This window comes from Pseudomyrmex gracilis, unplaced genomic scaffold (assembly GCF_002006095.1).
Source record: "Pseudomyrmex gracilis isolate BER0280 unplaced genomic scaffold, ASM200609v1 scaffold_858, whole genome shotgun sequence".
Classification (NCBI taxonomy): Eukaryota; Metazoa; Arthropoda; class Insecta; order Hymenoptera; family Formicidae; genus Pseudomyrmex; species Pseudomyrmex gracilis.
The window spans coordinates 9,529-28,931 of NW_018021442.1; the positions used below are offsets into that span (position 1 = coordinate 9,529).

A 19,403-nucleotide genomic window follows, 5' to 3' on the forward strand; every position below is an offset into this window, starting at 1 on the left:
CTCTCTCTCTCTCTCTCTCTCTCTCTCTCTCTCTCTCTCTCTCTCTCTCTCTCTCTGTATACAAATTGAATATCTATAATTTTTTTTTGCAAATTATAATTATAATAATTAAGTGCTAAATTATTAATTATTATAATTATAAGTGCTAAATATGTAAATAAAATATAGTTCTCTATATTGAGTGCATCTGTGATAATCACACAAATATATATACACACACATATCATATCAGAATATCATATCGGTAAAAGTGAAGTTTCATCTGTCACATTACGAGTAATATATTTTTTTTTCCTATAGTAAGTACATATATATTTTATATATACGCATGTGTCGCGTGTAAAAGTGTAAAAAAAGATGCATATATAAGAAGTGGTGCTATAAAATCGTGTTTTTTAATGTAGAATGACAATTTTTCTGCGTTCTGCTTTGTGAATGATACATACGCAACGACATCGTCATTCACGCGTTGCTCACAAAACGACTTATCGATCACAACGAAGATATAGTGCGTTTGTGTTTTCAACACACAAGAAAATATCAAAATAACATAGTTTTCTTAGCGCAATTATTGGATCGAGTCATAAATAAATTCCAATTTTTGAAATAAAAGTTTTTTACCAATAAAATGTACTACAATAGACTTTAATACATATACATATATATATTCGCCGTCACATTATTGATAACGTCTTGTTATTTTTAAACAGCTTTTTAATTCCTCTTGCATAAAATTCTAATGATTTTTGAATAAAAAAACTTCTGAATAGACTCCTGGATCTAGTCATTATTTTGAAAGTGTTATCATTTAACGTTCTGCTATGCTCGTAAAAGATGATAATTTATACCAGCTCCGATTTAGCTATGAAAATATTCTGTTTTGCAAAAGCGCAATGCCGCAAGTCAAGATTTAATAGTGATTTTTGTATACATATTGTTTTTAACAGATTAACTTTTATATGTTCTTAAATATTAAGACGAAAGTATAAAATAGTCGGTTAATTAATTAAAAATATTTGTTCTCAAATCTTTGTTTAGAGACGTTAGATTGTTTGTTGAAAATTATGCTTGACGGTAATATGGAAAAGTTTATTGTGTAAGGTACTAGGAACAAATTTATACATTGTGCACTGACTAAAACTTTTTTATTTTTTAATTATTGTTTTTAATAATTTGTTAATGATTTTTTCTTTTACTTTTTATTTAAAAAACGATTGAAAAAAGTTAGCTAAGTAATAAAAACACTTATAATAATACAAAATACAAATTTTTTAAAAATTTATCTGCCTTATCCATATTATCACCCGATTTCCTCAAACCGTCGTCTTGACATGTTTAAAGTATCGAAATGATTCTTACTAATAGTACACTTTTTAAACGTCTATGCTATGATTATTTATCATTCAATATTTATTTATTATTTATTCATTATTTCAATTTTAAATTACAAGTTTTCTTTACAATTAAAACTACTCTTTATATTTCTATCATTTCTCCTAAGCAAGGCGAGATAAATTAGTTGCAAACTTCTAATGACAAAGAATACATAACATATAAAAGAAGGGTCATTTTAGTCATTTAGATAATACAAATATATTTTTAAAATATAGCTAAAAGAGTTTGATAGTATTTGCTAAGTTTTACGTTATTCTGTATTTTACATAAAACATTTTCGAAAAGTAGATTATCTTTTTTTTATTTTTTCAACCATAATATCTTCTTAAACCAGAAATCATTATTCTCACTCTCTCATTATTTTATTCTAATAATTAAATTACATTGATTATTGAATCACACACACAGACACATATTGTGCAGGAATAAATACATCACGTCTCAATAAATATTTGTTTTTTTTTTAGATTCTTCGTATCATCTAGTTTTTAGTCGTTACTTTCTATTCAAGCATTATAAGTGTGTGCTTAAAATACTCATACAAAAGTTCCTGTCGATTTCTCTTTCCGAAGTTTTCCAATTTTTTCCAATTGTGCAGATCCGTGACAATGATGCGTATATCCGCAATATGCATGCGTGCGAACATGTCACACAAGTGAATCAGGTATCTAACTAGAGAGAAAGAGAGAAAGAGAAAGACAAAACGAGAGAGAACGGTTGGAGACAATCGATATGTTTGCACTGTGACGGCTACGCACGTCTTTCTTTCGTTCCAGTTTGCTTCCTGCATTCGCGCCGAGAGGCGCGCTGTATTACACACGAAAATCGATTTTGTCGTGTATAGAAAAATTTCAGACTTCAGATTCAGGCAGCTGCCTCGGTGTTTAACTCTAATCAAGAATCTCCCATTTACAGGTGCGCTTTTATTTCTTCTCTTCCTCTAACTCTCTCCTCTCATACGTGGCAGGTTTCTTTTGCTATGATTTCGCCAACAGGAAGTTCCTTATCGACGGCTTCTGCGCGTTTAAATCACACGACGTTGTCGCTAGTTAACCAACGACGTTCCCTTTCTGAGCAGTAGAGCTTTACATGCTGACCAACACGCAACGAGATTGAGATAGTTTACGAAATTCGCGAAACCGAGTAAAATCTTTAAATAACAAGTTCTGATCTAGTAGAATTTTTGTACATCAGTAAAAAAGGGAGATAAGTAATATTCAATAATTCTAAATGAATTAATTATATTTTTGGAAGTTTTGATCGACTTTTATTATGATCATTTCTTCAGCCAGCCTTAGGCCAATATTTTATGCATCCGATCGTCGAATTGTCGGGTGACCGGATTGGCTGACGCAACATATACATGTACATATACATGTATGTACATCTAGTCTCCCACTTATGTATGTATGTATATGTTGCGTCAGCAAATCCGGTCACCCGACAATCGAATCCATGAAATATTGGCCTAGTAGAGAGGAACTCAGTCGTTAGAAAAGCTTAGTCTTGACGACTTTAATCATGAGGAACTTTGCTGCATATCTATAAATTTATTTAAATTCTCCTAAAAGTGTTAATTGCAATTCAAAATGATATTTTAAAAAGAGCGATTACGAATTTTTCAAGCAATTAATTAAATTATATTTACGGAACCTTCTGCACTTAAAATCTTAAAATTTTCGATTTTGTGAGTTTTGCAAATTCTTTTAGTTAGATTCAGAATTTGAAAATATGTTTCTAAAAGATTTTATTCAAATTTAAAACAAAATCGAAGAAAGTTTTTAATCGATACTCGACTTCGAATTTTTACACGTTTATATTAATCTTTTTTAAGTATTTTTATAATTGATTGATTAAATGAAGGTAATTGAGAAAAATGTTTATAAGACAAAAAAGATAATTGTTATAAGACAAATGTTTATAACACTTTGCAACAATTTTTGAGATAATAGGAAGTGCCAAAACTGTGTACACAAAATATTTACACAACTCCGAAATTTGTAGCTGTTTTCTTTCGAGAAATTATGAAGATCATATCTTCGCTGCTACATAATTTTTTATATGCCTTTTAGATGTGTGTTATAAATAGCATTTTGGCGATAAAATTTATTGTATTTGTCAAAAATTTATTCGTGGGTTTTTAGTTTAGGTTTCTTTTTTTATTGTTTTTAATAAAAAAACAAAATCCAAGTTCTTCAGAGGTTTAAAGTGTTTTCGAATTCTTTCGGAACTTCTTTCTTTCGCAATTTCATCTACAAATTACGCAAATATACTATTTTGCGCTTAACGATTTAACGGATTATCTCGATTTCATTCATTTCACGTACAACAAAATTCTTCCATTATGCGGTTGTAGTTTGAATATATCCTTGCGAGAAAGATCAAAATGCAAATTGAACGCAGGAACAGTTGCCGCCAATATGCAACTTCTGCGTTGTTACATGTTAGGCACGATACTATAGATGTAACACAATCAGGCAGGTAGATTGGTTTATAATAATGACCGTAACTTCGCGTGTCTTACACTTAATTGAAAATTTCTAACTCATAATTAAGAAACACTTAAATTCGCTTTGTATTTAATAGAATTTATTGAATTACTTTTATAACAAAAAAGAAAATTATAGTACTTTTATTTTTTAATGATAAATAAGTAAACATTTTAATGATGAATAAGCGCGTTTACTATGTGTACGCGCTTTATAACAATTTTATATGTACAAAAACTGAAAAAAAGAACATGATTATCCTGAACAAAAAGCAAGATTTTAATTTTCTTATCTTTTAAAATAATCGAAGTCAAAATATTTGAAGTCCATTAATAGCTGATAAAGTTGTTATCCATCCAAATAAAATAAAATAGAAACTGTTAATTTCTTACATAACAGATATTTCACATAGCTTTCTCATAACAATCGTTTTTATTAATACTTTATACATCCATAGGAAGTAATAGTTTTATATATAAAAATACTGTTTTAGTTTTCAGAAAAGAGCGCGATTAGTACTCTACCACGCGTACCTTTAGAGTGTCCCCTTAGACGATGATAGACCCAAGTTCGTCCGAGGAAGAGAGCGAAGAGGATCAGAGTACCCATCATGGTGGTGGTAGTGGCGGTGGCGCCGGGCGTCCTGGAAGCGGTAGCTCTCACGGTTCCCGTCGTCATCCTGGTAGCATCGGGAGTGGCCCGGGTTCCGGTAGTGTTGGATCGCTCGCTTCGGGTCTCACGGCGTCGCCCGGTGGCACGAATCATGTCGGTCACTCCGGCACCGCGAGCTCTCATGCATCTGGAGGTCGAGTCGTTGCGTCGCAAGACTCTACCGGAGCTGGCCTGGACGTACCCAATCTTAGCGCCAGGAACTCTCTGTCGCCATCGATGAGCGCGGCTCAGGATGCCGCCAGCTATGCTCAGAGACCTACCAGTCCGTCTCCTTCGGTAGCCAGCGAAAAAACTGAAGCGGAGTTGCAAGTACGCATGTTTCTTACTTTCTTCTTCGTCGTGACAGCTTAGATTGTTAAGTTTCTTTAGCAGAACAAAGTTTTGTCTAAAATTCATATGAAATATGTGTGTATGAAATAATATATCATTGTAGATATTTAAATATTTTATCATTAATATTCCCATACGCGTAAAATAATTGGATATTGAAAATAGTAAAAATCTAGCGATATATTCAATTATATCTTTTACGTAGATAGTTGTGAATGAATCATAAGGAATGATTTACTTAATTCAGATTTTTTTCACAAAGAAAAAGTGAATAGTTATTTTTCTAATATTACGCATAATAATTTTTTGTATCTATAAGAGTTCGCTCATCTTTCTTCAGGATAAGCAAGAGAAAGAAGAGGAAGACAGGAAAAAGAGGATCCAGCTTTATGTCTTTATATCTAGATGCATCGCTTATCCTTTCAATGCAAAACAACCAATGGATATGACACGAAGACAGATGAAAGTTACCAAGCAACAACTAGAAACCATATCTTCACGATTTCAGGTAAACAGATGAGTATAAATTTTTTTCTCCAAGGAATTAACAAACAAACGTCAAGTGAACATGTGAAGAGAACAACAATATGTAAAAAAGCAATATGTAAAACAATCTACATGAAAAAAACTCAACTCTCAAAAATATCCTAATATTCCTGTCGATCATCAAAAAGTTGGAACAAGAATATTGTTTCAACATATGCGTATTACGAAACCTTTCGTGATAGATGGCCGTTGCTCGAAGCCTTACGCAAAGTCTTATAGTAGTCTACCATATAACCTTCACCTTCGCTGCTCTTAGATATATTGAAGCTATACGATCGCATTAAATTATTGTTCACCGTAAATATAGACTATCTGTCTTCACGTATATACATTCCTGTACGACGTAAATATATTTTACATGTGTGTGTTACGTCGTACTGATATATCTAATCAAGTCACTTTACAAATTGGCATTAAATCCCAAGTAGATCTGTCCAACGTAGATTAGCATCAAAGCCATAGCAGATCTATCGAATGCAGGTGTTATTATATTTTTTTCTTTTTATTCATGTAAACTGACAATGTGAACAATAAAGATCGAAACGTATCATTAACAAGACACATTCGATAATTTGTTTTTAACTCATATGTTTTTAACTCATGTTTAAATCAATAGTGGTCTTGCATGCTCTATTTATATGGTTTCTTTTTCATATGATGCTATTATATTTAAATTCTTTATTATATACTTCCTCATTTAGGGATTTAGTGTCAATTTTAATTGGCTTTCATATTTTTTATTGGCTCATGAGATTCGAGTTTGTTTTCTAGATGCTGTTTTTTGTTTACAATCTTAGACATAACAAATTTATATTCAATCTGTGACCGTTTTGATAACAAAATTTATCACTGGCATTTTGACGAAATGATGTGTTTTAGATAAACTTGAGGTCACAAGATGTATATAAATTCTTCTTGTAATTTTTACATCAAGTCAAACCTAGAAATTTTGAACACAAACTTATATATTGATGAGAAAAATAATCTGTAACATTGTTCTAACTAATAACATTGTGAAAATTTGCAGAGTTTTTTGAAGGGCGAGACGCAGATCATGGCCGACGAGGCATTTCACAACGCCATACAGCATTACTTCGACGTATTTCTGAAGTCAGACCGAGTAGTGCGAATGGTACAAAGTGGGGCGTGCTCTCAAACCGACTTCCGCGAGGTGTTCAAGAAAAATATCGAAAAAAGAATACGAAACCTCCCGGAAATCGATGGACTGAGCAAAGAGACTGTACTTACGTCCTGGTTGGCCAAATTTGATTGTATCATGAAAGGTACTGGTGACGAAGACACCAAACGGCCTTCCAGGATGCAACAGTCTTTAAATTCGGAGCTGATACTGTCCAAGGAGCAATTATATGATATGTTCCAACAAATTCTTGGAATTAAGAAGTTTGAGCACCAGCTTCTGTTCAACGCCCTCCTGTTGGATTCAGCCGATGAGCAGGCTGCTGCCATCAGGAGGGAGCTGGACGGTCGCATACAGCGAGTCAATGAAATGGAAAAGGTACCGTATGTGGCCGCTTCTTCTTGTTTCTTTTCAGCTTTTATCTTACTTTAAACGCCATTTTTCTAATTTTGGTCATGGACACTTTGTTCTTTCTTTTTTTCCTTGTCATTACTCCAGCAAGTATTGCTTCTGCTCATTTCCTCAACGCCGGCCATTCCTTTCTTTATCCCTAGAACCGGAAGCTCATGCCCAAGTTTGTCTTGGGTGGTAAAAATATGGAGTCGCTCTACATCGAAGAGCTCAGGTCGTCTATCAATCTGCTAATGGCTAATTTGGAGTCGTTACCGGTCTCCAAAGGTTCGATAGACAGCAAATACGGGCTGCAGAAGCTGAAGCGCTACAACCATCGTGGTGAGCGCTCCCGCTACCGCGGTCAGGGCTCTCTCGCAAAACTGGAGGGCGACTCCGCCGATTCCGACCCCCAACTGACGAAAATGGACGTCGGCCTGACCTTCCAACTGGAAGTAATTGTAATGGAAGTCAAGGGTCTTAAAAATTTAGCACCCAATAGAATAGTTTATTGCACTATGGAGGTGGAAGGCGGCGAAAAGCTGCAAACCGATCAGGCCGAAGCTTCGAAACCTATGTGAGTAAAAAGAATTGCGATAAACACGATTCGTCTGATTCGAGGGTCAGGACCGATCGCGTCATTCTCGTCCATGGGTGCTATTTATAGGTGGGATACTCAGGGTGATTTCACAACGATGCACCCGCTGCCGGTAGTTAAGGTCAGACTATACACGGAGAATCCGGCAATGTTGGCGCTTGAGGATAAAGAATTGGGCAAGGTAATCTTGCGACCCACTCCGCTGTCAGGCAAGATGCCGGAGTGGCATCGCATGACTGTGCCCAAGAATTGCCCCGATCAAGATCTACGCATAAAAATCGCCTGTCGCATGGACAAGCCGCTCAACATGAAGCATTGCGGCTACTTATACGCAATAGGCAAGTCCGTCTGGAAAAAATGGAAGAAGCGGTACTTTGTGTTGGTCCAGGTCTCGCAGTACACATTTGCGATGTGCTCGTATAAAGAAAAGAAAAGCGAGCCGTCGGAAATGATGCAGCTCGATGGCTATACAGTGGACTATATCGAGGCCGTTTCCGCTAATCTCATGGTCGGCATGGATTTAGAGGGCGGAAGGTAAATTTTTCCCTCATCCCACCAGACAACTAGACCTAACCGCCGCCGCCACCAATGCCGTTGTTGCCACAGCATGCTCGTAGTTGCGCAGAATTGTAACGTTATAAAATTACGAAGCTCTTTGTTATCGTTACATTAGATTTATCTTCAACTTTTATCTTAAATAAAATGCAACATAGTGTAGTATAAAATATAATGAAATTTATAGGACAATTTTTGTCCAATAGCTTAAAAAAACAAAAAAATACAACACTTGGTTGATTTTTGTAGCAAAATATTAGTTGGTATCTAGCACTTAGAAGCAAAAATAAAACAAATGGTAACTTCGGTAGTTAATTCCTTGATTCCATCTTTGTATGTCAATATAACGTGATCAACCAGGACATTTCGCAGCTGGCGGGTAAAGATTGTGTATTGGGTTGTCGACTTGCACGCTCGTACATTCTGTGATCACGAATTTGAGTGTACTCGACAGGTTCTTCTTTAACGCTGTGCGCGAGGGCGACAATATAGTGTATGCTTCGGATGATGAGAACGAGTGTCATCTGTGGGTGATGGCGATGTACCGAGCAACCGGCCAGTCTCACAAACCTACTCCGCCGGTCTCAGTGGTCGACAAGAACTCCACCATCAGCAAAATCCAGGGCGACACAGATCGTGCCAAAAAACACGGCATGGAGGACTACATCAGTGCAGATCCGTGCAAGTTTGATCACCACTTACTATTCAAGTATCTGCAAAACTTAGTGCTGGACTATAGACTGAACGATCCTTATTGCTCGCTCGGCTGGTTTTCACCTGGTCAACTTTTTGTGATTGACGAGTACTGTTCGAGGTAATAAAATCTTTTTTGTCAACCTTTAATCTGTTTTCTGTATGCCTTTAACAGAAAAATACTTTGTGTGCATTAAATAAAAAATATTTTTGTGTAAAGAAACTATTAAAGTAAAAGAAAATAGTATAAAAAACTATGTTTTCTGATGATAGATATGGGGTGCGTGGATGCTATCGACATCTCTGTCTTCTTCACGATCTTTTGGACAGAATCGATCGTGGACTTATGATAGATCCAACGTTGATACACTTTAGTTTTGCTTTTTGTGCCAGTCATGTTTATGATGACACGTCTGATGGCATGGTCCGCTCGATCATCTATGAAGAGAAGGAGAAGTTCCACGAGATTAAAGACCGACTTCGACAGATTCTCGAAAAGCAGATTACAAACTTCAGGTAAATAATATTGATATTAATATTTTTTAAATAAAATACGAAAAAAAAAACTAGAAATAAGATGTTTTGTCATTACCCTGCAAACAATTTGGTTGTGGAATGTCGCGATTTTGTCGCCAACCGCCAGCGAAATTTGTAGACCATCAAATCCATATCCATCTGTGGATATGGATCCACAGATTCATCTGTCCTATCCATATCCATATCCTCTTTAGGATATGATTTGGTGACCATATTGCCTCCTTTCCTCTCTGCTAACAGCTTTGGCAGCACTAATGCATGTTTCCGTATTCCGTAGCATTTCTGCAAACAGTTTCTGTTGTCAAGGTCTGCGCAGTCAGAAATTGTTTGCCAGGTACTGAATCAACGCTTTTTTTTTCTACTAAGTTACGTTTACGAATATTTATGTTCTTTTTGCACGAATAGGTACAGTTTTCCATTTGGACGTCCGGATGGTGCGCTAAAATCAACCTTATCGCTCTTGGAACGCGTTCTGATGAAAGACAGCGTGACGCCCGTGCCACAAGAGGAAGTAAAAGCATTGATAAAGACCTGCCTTGAAACGGCGGCTCTGGTAAATTACACAAAATTGTCAGCCGAGGCGAAAATCGAGGATGATCTAAGTGGCGAGGTATCTGTACCACCCAGCAAGAAACTTGAAGATCTAATACATCTTGCTGAACTGTGCGTCGACCTGCTCCAGCAAAATGAAGAGCATTATTCGGAGGTATTAGTTGGGTTTTTAGAACTGAGTGTTCATACTCGGAGCTCTCGAGTGAGAGGATCAGCATGCTTTGAAAAACGGACTTGGTAAGGGTCCGCCATACCTCCTCAGAAGACAAACGCGCCGCCACTTGTTTCTTTTTCGTAGACTTGATTCGCGTAGTCATATAGATAGCTTTCGTTATCACCACGAATCTTGCTTCAATTTTATTTAATGTAATTATTAATAAATAGCAAATGTCGTGAGATATTCTTTTGCAATGGAGAGACGTTCACTCTTTTGTAGAAGAGTAAAGGCAATATTTTGATTGTTTGTTTGTCGTTATGTTGTTTCAGATTCACCACGCATACACATATTACATAATTGTAAATATGTACATTACTAACATACATCACAAAACATTACAGAAAGATAGATGCAAATAATTCGTATGAAAGTATTATTAAAAATTAAATAATTATCTATATAAAAATATAATATATCTAAGAAGTGTAATATATCTAATAAGAGTAAAAGACTATTTCTCTCATTAATGAAGAAAGAGAAAGAAGAAGAAATACGTCAAAAATATTTTTATTTTTACAAACGAGTCGAATTATTTGTATTGTTCTAGCACTCTACACATTGCTGCATTTAGTAGAAATTTATTCTAGAGATGCAGTTTTTTTTTTATTCTCCGATTTGCGTGAAAGTTTGTGAAAATGTCTCCAATGCTCGCAACTAAATATATAGAAAAGAATTTTTGGCGCAAATTTTATTTTCAACTTCATTTTCACATTACTTTCAATACCGTAACAAAAACTCCATATACTAGCAATATTTAACTACTTGCTGCTTCGCCGTATTTGAACGCTTGATACATCAGTACTGTAACTATTGATTTTTAATTGCTTATAACTCAAAATTATAACTTTGCTAGTTTTTTTTTGTACTAGAACTTTCGTCTTAGAGAATATTTCAAAGAATTTGTTCTTTTGTGTAAAATGTCTTTCGGTAGTTTTTTGGGATACTAATATTCGCGAACCGGAAAAGTGTAAATTTAAAGACTTTAGTTCTCGGTTAAAAAATTCTTTGCGCCAAAACTTTCAGATTTTTATTTATTTACTTGAGAACATTTTGGACATTTTCATAAAATTTCAACATTTTTACAAATCGAAGGATAGACTTTTTTTTGGAACTCCGTTACTCTTTAAATCTCACCAGATACTTTTCTTAAATGAGAGACGTCTCATCGACATTCAATTACGATGTTTCTCTCGACATTTCTTTCGAGTTAACGGTTTTACTTTGAGATCTAGATTCAGCAGCAAACGCTAGTCGCTTAGTATCACGATTATTACGCATATCATGAAGTAGAAGTAGTGTCTTCTGGGTACTCGAGGGCTCCGTGCTCAGGGTGGCGTTCCCATCACTCCGAGCTAAAGGGAAGGTGCCCACCGTAAATGTGCGACGTCCAATATTTTCACGATCCGCTCCTACTACACTGTACCGCAGGCGTTCGCCTGGTTTAGCGATCTTATGGTGGAGCACGCCGAGATCTTTTGGTCGCTTTTTGCCGTTGACATGGACAAAGTTCTTGCGGATCAACCACCCGACACGTGGGACAGCTTTCCATTATTCCAAATACTGAACGATTATCTAAGAACTGAAGGTGAGTGAGTGAGTAATAGTGCACGTTCTCAGATATTTGAGTTATCAGTATTGACGATCATTCGTTCAATATCTCGATTTCGAACTTTGATATTTTTCTTTGAAATCAAAAAATTCCATATTTCTGTCACTTTCTCTACAAATTCTAGATAGTTGTATAATTTCTTTTGCACACACAGAAGGTTTAAACAACGGAAGATTTCATCAGCATCTACGCGACACATTCGCGCCACTGGTGGTGCGCTACGTTGATCTGATGGAAACCTCGATTGCTCAGTCGATCCATAAAGGTTTCGAGAAAGAACGATGGGAGATCAAAGGGAATGGTTGCGCAACTTCAGAGGATCTGTTTTGGAAGCTCGACGCGTTGCAGTCATTCATCGGTGGTTTGCACTGGCCTGATCTCGAGTTCCGTCAACATCTTGAACAGAGACTCAAACTGATGGCTTGTGACATGGTGGAATCATGCATACAAAGAACTGACGCAGCTTTCCAGCAGTGGTTGAAGAAAGGCGTGACTTTTATCTCTACTGATTATATCATACCTTCGGAAATGTGTGCTATGGTGAATGTTATTTTGGACGCCAAAAATCAAAGTTTTAAGCTTTGTACTGTTGATGGTGTCGATGTGGTAAGTTTTACGCTCGCTAGTTCTCCACAAACACACAGAACGCGAATTCAATACAAAACACTTAATTTGTAATTTGTAATTTTAAATTTCTAAATACCTACTACAATATAGTTTTTAAAATTTATCAATATTTAAGTTAGCAATATTATAAATTAATATTTATCAATATGGAAGATATTTAATCAACATTTTGGTTTTATGTTTTTCATATTTAAGACTAGATCTTGATATATAATTATACGTATATAAATAATATGAAATAATATTTTTGATCTATAGAGTGCGGATGCACTTTATATTGTCATATGATTAATAATATTTCTAGCATCAATTTCATGCCAAGATCGATGACATAATCGAAAAAACGTCAGCGGGAATGACCCAAGGAATGATTAATAAGTTAATATCGGTATTAGAAGCGACACTCTCAAAACTGTCTCGTTACGACGAGGGTTCTCTCATTGGCTCCATTCTCAGTCTTACGGTATTTTTGTCACGTTCAGTAACAAATGAAATTCGTCAACAAACTATATTATTTCGTCAAAAATGTAGCTTTCACTGAACTATTTGTTCTTTTTTGTTTTTTATATATCAATCTGTTACATTTTATCTTTTAGAAGGTATCAGGAAGCGGAAAAGAAATGGGACAAGCTTATGTCAACTTTACGAGAAACTGTATGGATCAGATTCGCAGCAAAGTTCTCGATGAATTGTGGATCTTGACTTTCTTTGAGGTAACGGCTTTTGATTCAACAATAGAGATTCAAACAATACAAAAAGATCTGCAGCTCTCTGATTCCAATTTTTACACGAGCGTGTCTAAAGAAAATTTTAGAAAATGTTTTACAATCACAATTTTTACAATAAGATTTACAACTTGATTAAGAAGAGGAGTTTCACTAAATCATTTTGACACGCGTTTACAGCAATGGTACACGGCACAGATACAAATGCTGTGTAATTGGTTGTCCGAGAGAATCGATCATAGTCTGCATCTATATCAATGTACCTGTCTAGCTCACATCGTCAAGAAGATCTATTCGGACTTCGAGCTCCAAGGTGTTATGGAAGAGAAACTCAATACCAAGACATATCAGACTATAGACAAGAGGATGAAGACGGAAGAAGCAACTTGTGCCTTAACCATGAGCGCTCAGAACGAAGAGTGAGCATTTTTTTTTTTAATAAAAAAATAAAAAAAAACAAACATATTGTAAAACTGAACAACGCCATCTAATCTTTCTTTCTCTTTTGTGCATTACAGGGGGCTTTCGGAGAATGGCAATGACGACGAGGTGGAGAGACCTAAGACAAAAGTGACGATCGTTGAGACGATAACGGAAGACGCGAATTACGTGGCTAATCTGAGCAACGTTACTTCGAACGTTGTTGGGAAAGTCGGTAGCATGTTTGGCAAGGGTATCGGCGGTCTTTCTACAAAATTCGGCTCAGCCAGTAATTGGTTCTAGTTATTGTTTCTAGCACTCTGCCAGTAAATCTTACATTCGACTAGTATGTTTCTTCGTCTAAATACGGGGATGCAATGATGTCTGAAGATATAGCCAGTGTACTCTAATAGGCAATACGATGATCTAGAGTTTTGTTCATACACAAACAAATACGATACAATTAATTGTATCGGGTTTTAGCTTTTTTGATCGTTTTTGTTTCATACACACATACACACAGTTTTCAATCGTTGATTCTTTTCGAGACTTCCGGCCGCCGTTTTCCACGGCGTTAAGCGCGCGGAATTATACAAAGAAAAATTTACTTATTAAAATCTCACCATTGAGAAACTATAATTATTACATATAATATTTTTGTTTACTTATATAGGCACAGTTTTCAGATTTCAACTAATAATGCATAATGTTAGATGCATAACACGCGCGAGAATTATGCAGATTTGTAATTTGTTAACATTTTAATTAATCGATTTATCGTTTTATGTTTGATCTCAGGAAATAGAACATAGTCGAAAATATATTCGAAAAGGTTGATATCGATGCGTGATATCGCGCACGACTCAGCCTTTAAAACGCGTAGATATTTAATCATATTACAAAGGTAAATGTATATAAACGTACATGCATATATAAAACACACGTGTAATTATAAATATTCGTACATTTTGTCGTGGTCTGTATGTGCCAGGCTAACGCAACGTTGATATATTAGCTGAATTGTCAACACAGAGTAAAGATTTTTCCTACTTAGTCTGTGTACCGCGAGTTGGTTTAGCGGATTCAGTTGAGTTGTTGGGGAGCAAAGACATAAACACTCGGAGAAAGATTCTCGAGTCGCTTGCAACGTTACTTGGCTGCAGGACTTGATGAAACGCGATACAAAAACTCTCGGAGTATGAAGTAAAAGAAAAAAACCCAGTGAGAAAATATAAAGGACCGCTGACTGCCGAAACAGCTTACAAAATTAATTTTGCAATTAACATGAGAATGCTTTTTTACTGTTAGATACGATCGCTGTTGCGTGTTGGACGACCATTCACCCGATACACTCGCCAACGAAAAATATCTCTTGAAACAATACAGAGAGCACGAAAGAGTTTTTTTCTTTTGTATGAAAAAAAAAATCATTTTTATATTATTTGTACACTGTTTGTGTACAACATTTTTTGGTAAATCTCTCTTTTCTTGGATTATCTGTATAGAGATAACATGGTGCGTATAATATTCCAGTTTGACGACGAATCAGGTAGGAGAATAGTAAACGTGTTTGGCTGACAAATAACTCGCGATAGATCAATGATAGTTTTCTAAACGGCAATAAATAATCATAAATGTAAATATACAAATAATCTCAACATAGTGCTGATTAATTGGTAACATGTTGTAATTTTTCGTAGTTTCTTCAGATGTTAGATACTATTTACATTTCGTATAAGCACACGTTATTACATATAATTAGCCGCGATCGAATGGTCGCCGACAACATCAAAAGCAGTGAACGTAATATAGCGCATGTTGTTGTTCTTTTAATCTACGTTATGTTATCGTATTTTTAATATAATATCAATATAGAGATAGAGCATATATTTATTGTTTAACTATTTATTTCTCGCTTTTTTTCGTCGCTGCGTCGTCGATATTACGTCGAGACTATTAACGCGTCCTTATGGCAAAATATACAAGTATTATATAATAAGTTTATATACTGCAAGAAAAAAAGACAGAGACAACACCTTGTGTTGTCACGGGGCGCATGTATATTTTCAAAACTTCACGACATAACGCATGTCATGATTAGTGAATATTTATTTAGCTTGATATAAACTTTTAAAAGTGCATCAAACTTGAAAGTATAACGAAGCAGGGTGAAAAATTATTATTGTTATCTTTACTCTATTGCAAAACATCTCTATTGCAAACAATAGATTTGTGTTCTGATACTTTCCAAAACATGACGCGACAAAATTGCCTTCGTGACTATTGAGCTTTCTTCAAGCTCTCTCTCTCTCTCTCTCTACCTCAAATTTGAAGACATACCTTGTTTACTGCATAAAATAATTTTAGACAAAAATAGATTATAATAATTTAAAAAAAAACAAATTATAAAAAAAGATAATTATTTACAATTACATAGCAAATTATACAGTGTTCAAATCGGGTTTTAATCATATCATGTTCAGTTGTCCACTTTTTCATCGGTTAAATAACAATCATGCGTGTCACTGATCACTTGTCTAAATTTATAATTTATGTCTGATCACATAGTATTTACTTGAACAGTGTCAAACCGTGAAATGTTCAATCGTTACTTCGCCGGGGTACGTCCAAATAACTAACTTTGTTTGTAACTTTTTAATAAACAATGAGCGATTACTAAAACCTTCCAAACATTACCTAGGACTATAATCTTGATAATACAAGATCATTGGACGTGACTATGTAATTGCAAATACTGACCTACTCTCCGATTTTTCTTTTGGCCTCTTATAGAAAACGCAGTTTTCATCCTGCTTCGACGAATAAATCAGTAAAAATAAACCGTAAAGGAAGGAGAGAAAATACAAAAAATAGCAGTCGTGCGAGTACGAGACAAGGAATTTACCATTCGTTTGTACATACTTTATAGCGGTGGTGAACGAAAGCGGTAGGACAGAGTCTCAACTTTTCATATGATAAAACACACAGAAACAAAAAAACAGAGCAGGCATTAAGATCTCACGGAAGGGAGAATCGTTTTGTTGTTTGAAAGTTGCGCGAAAGCAGATTTTTTTGCACGAAGAAATCCGTAGCTTATACCGACGCGCGTGTACACGTGGTATATGCGGCGAAAATAAATTCTTAGGAAGGATGTTATCTCCTTCATCGTCGACTTCCGAACTTAACAGAATATTTTTTTATGCATCGTACGTTCAGGATAGAGAGCGACGAAAGGCGAGCTCCATTTTTCTCTTTCAATCTTTTTCCTTTCTCTCTCTCTTTCTCTTTCTCTCTCTCTCTCTCTCTCTCTTTCTCTCTCTCTCTCTTTCTCTCGCCAGAAATCGACAAGTGCTTGTTAGTTTGTTATAAAAGAAAAGAATAACTGTTAAACATGTTGGATTTTTCTCATCTTGATATATCACTCAAAAATCCTTTGAGGAAAGGAAAGTTGTTATATAGTACGTTTTACGATTTTAAATGTATATAAGTGCATTCTTTAGTTCGTACAGCTTGTTTACAACTAACTAAATTAGATTGATATTTTGTTTGACCGACAATAAGATCTAGTTTTCTTTTTTAAATTGAGCCTTTGAATTAGGCATCGCGCAAGATGCAATAACAGCATTAAAATGCTTTTATCAAATTTCAAAATTTATGGGCTTTTAATATTTGTAGCTTTTATTTTTTCTAAGAAGCTCTTAAAAGTAGAATCTCTGTTAATTTAAAAACTGAAAAGTGAAAACGCAAATAGTAAAAAGCATCATGTATGTTTTCTTACTTACAATTAGTCTGAGCATGTAATTAAAGCTTAATTTTGCGCAATATGTATATATCTTTTTTTTTCGAAAAGAAAATAATGAAATATAAAAAACAATTCGCAAGTCTGTTGTGCGCGTTATTGCAGCTGCTCGAACATTTTGCCACTGATGTTGTAGTGTCACACAGTGTTTGTAGTGTAAATGTGGAGCATTATATATGATTGTATGATTTATTTAGTATGGCGATTAAGTCAGTAAACCGCGGCCTTACATATAATATGTATACACGAATATTTTTGCTTATGATTACGAGAAAGTGAACAGCCGAACCGAACGTGAAGTCCGACGAAAGCAAATGGGCTAACAACAAACAAAAAAAAAAAAGAAATGAAACGAACGGAAAATATTTGAAAGGCTATCAAAAATTTAACACTAAATTATTATATTACATTTATCGATACTCTAACGACGATAGAGAATTCTAATTATCAAAGTTATTCTTACTACATATTAGTAATTCTCCTGTAACTCTACTATTATCTAATTAGATTAGAACAATTATGAGATAATTCTCACTTTTTCTGTCTAACTATCTATCTATCTATCTATCTATCTATCTATATTGATCTATCGATCTATACCGTTTCCGTTTCTTTGTTCAGATAATAGTATTTCTGCACCGATCGAACTTCGATACGAACACTTCTGTCGCCAGCTCTCTCTACCAGTCTGTCAGTCTTTCTCACCTTCTTGTTCTGTATAATTTTGTATCTCTCTCTCTCTTCTCTCTGTTTCTTCTCTTCCCTTTCTTTATCAATTTTTCTTCTTTGTTCTCCTCATTCCCTCCTCCTTACTGCCCTATCCATCTCTCTCAGTTTTTTTCTGTTTTGACGTTTTTAAAACTGTGACTTAAGTCGAAGAGATGATCTTCTTACTTACAATTAGTCAATGTCTAGTCGATTTAACTTTTACTCTTAACTGTTGTTCTCTCGTTAATAAAAAGTCCGACAAAAAAAAACCAAAACAAGATTTAAAAAAAACAACACAATATCTCGATACTTTTTATTTCCTTCTCAATGATCGGCTCGAATAATCGGCATTCTTCAGTCGACGTCATTAGTTAAATCATAGAAGATCATATAATTTTTTATGTGAAATTGTATGATTAGTCCCCACAAGACAAAAAAAACCGGAATCCACTCTCATTATTTGTCAGCAGCAGAACAAAGTTTGAAGCAAAAAATATGCATTTATTGTAAATAATGGCATAACTTTTATCACATATATGCATTTTCATTGTAGCATTGTCATTCAAATTAAAATAGTTGAGAAGAGAAAGTCTTCAAGGGAAAAACATTAAGAGAAAAACGGACGAAGAAGGAAAGCCTTCGGAAGATAGGATAGACTTAAAAGAAATTTAATTTTGGTTATAAGTACCAAAATAAAAAAGGAAAAGTGTAACAAGAAAGAAGTGAAGAATATATTTTACTTTTTATTTGTTTATTTTCAATAATGCTCTTTATTAAAAATATAATTCTCCTTTAATTCTATCCTTCTTCGTAGGATAAATAAAAAACAAAAAAAAGAGGAAAGAAGTGTAATCAAGTTTTTCATCGTAAAAATAACCGTATATAAATTATATATATATATGCGCCTACATAAGTTAAGTTTTCATGTCATTGTAACACCGCGGCTTTCAGTTTCATAAAAAAAAACAAGAAAAATTGCTTGCGTAGTCAGAGTAACGAATGAATGATAACCACCGCCTGTCTCACTCTCTTTCACACACACACGCACACATATATATACATATACGCGTGCGCGCCCGCATTCACGCGCACACATTCTCTCTCTCTCTCTCTCTCTCTCTCTCTCTCTCTCTCTCTCTCTCTCTCTCTCTTTCTCTCTCTCTTTCTCTCCTTTCTTCTCCTTCACTCACATCCTCACTCATCAATCGCATCTCTTTACTCGACTGCAAAGAGGAAACGACTGTGATCTAGACTAGTGTTACATATCGCATGAAGGAGAACAAAAAAAAACAATCGATTGATTAGTGCTTAAACGCGACATCGATCATGATCATGACAACGTAGATTATATAAATGTTTTGTAGTAAATAAGAATTTCTTATGGATTCTCACGCATATATATA

The 19,403-nt window shown here is 34.9% G+C and overlaps 1 protein-coding gene across 6 annotated transcripts in view; it reads left to right on the plus strand.

The window, feature by feature from the left end:
- The window catches only part of LOC109861595 (calcium-dependent secretion activator), a 21,390-nt gene extending 3,089 nt beyond the window's left edge, over positions 1 to 18,301 (plus strand). For 2 of the 6 annotated variants that reach the window (XM_020441303.1, XM_020441302.1), the window contains exons 3-16: positions 4,378 to 4,865; positions 5,227 to 5,394; positions 6,460 to 6,948; positions 7,125 to 7,537; positions 7,628 to 8,092; positions 8,568 to 8,927; positions 9,080 to 9,322; positions 9,749 to 10,051; positions 11,531 to 11,697; positions 11,876 to 12,327; positions 12,653 to 12,811; positions 12,945 to 13,061; positions 13,254 to 13,492; positions 13,592 to 18,301. In XM_020441303.1, the coding sequence (XP_020296892.1) occupies positions 4,440 to 4,865; positions 5,227 to 5,394; positions 6,460 to 6,948; positions 7,125 to 7,537; positions 7,628 to 8,092; positions 8,568 to 8,927; positions 9,080 to 9,322; positions 9,749 to 10,051; positions 11,531 to 11,697; positions 11,876 to 12,327; positions 12,653 to 12,811; positions 12,945 to 13,061; positions 13,254 to 13,492; positions 13,592 to 13,796 (4,206 nt within the window). In that variant the 5' untranslated portion in view covers positions 4,378 to 4,439 and the 3' untranslated portion in view covers positions 13,797 to 18,301. Of the gene's footprint in view, positions 1 to 2,140; positions 2,311 to 2,498; positions 2,606 to 4,377; positions 4,866 to 5,226; positions 5,395 to 6,459; positions 6,949 to 7,124; positions 7,538 to 7,627; positions 8,093 to 8,567; positions 8,928 to 9,079; positions 9,323 to 9,748; positions 10,053 to 11,530; positions 11,698 to 11,875; positions 12,328 to 12,652; positions 12,812 to 12,944; positions 13,062 to 13,253; positions 13,493 to 13,591 lie in introns of those variants that run through there. The other 4 variants (XM_020441304.1, XM_020441305.1, XM_020441306.1 and 1 more) reach the window with 4 other exon arrangements.
- The last annotated feature ends 1,102 nt before the right edge of the window (positions 18,302 to 19,403 follow it).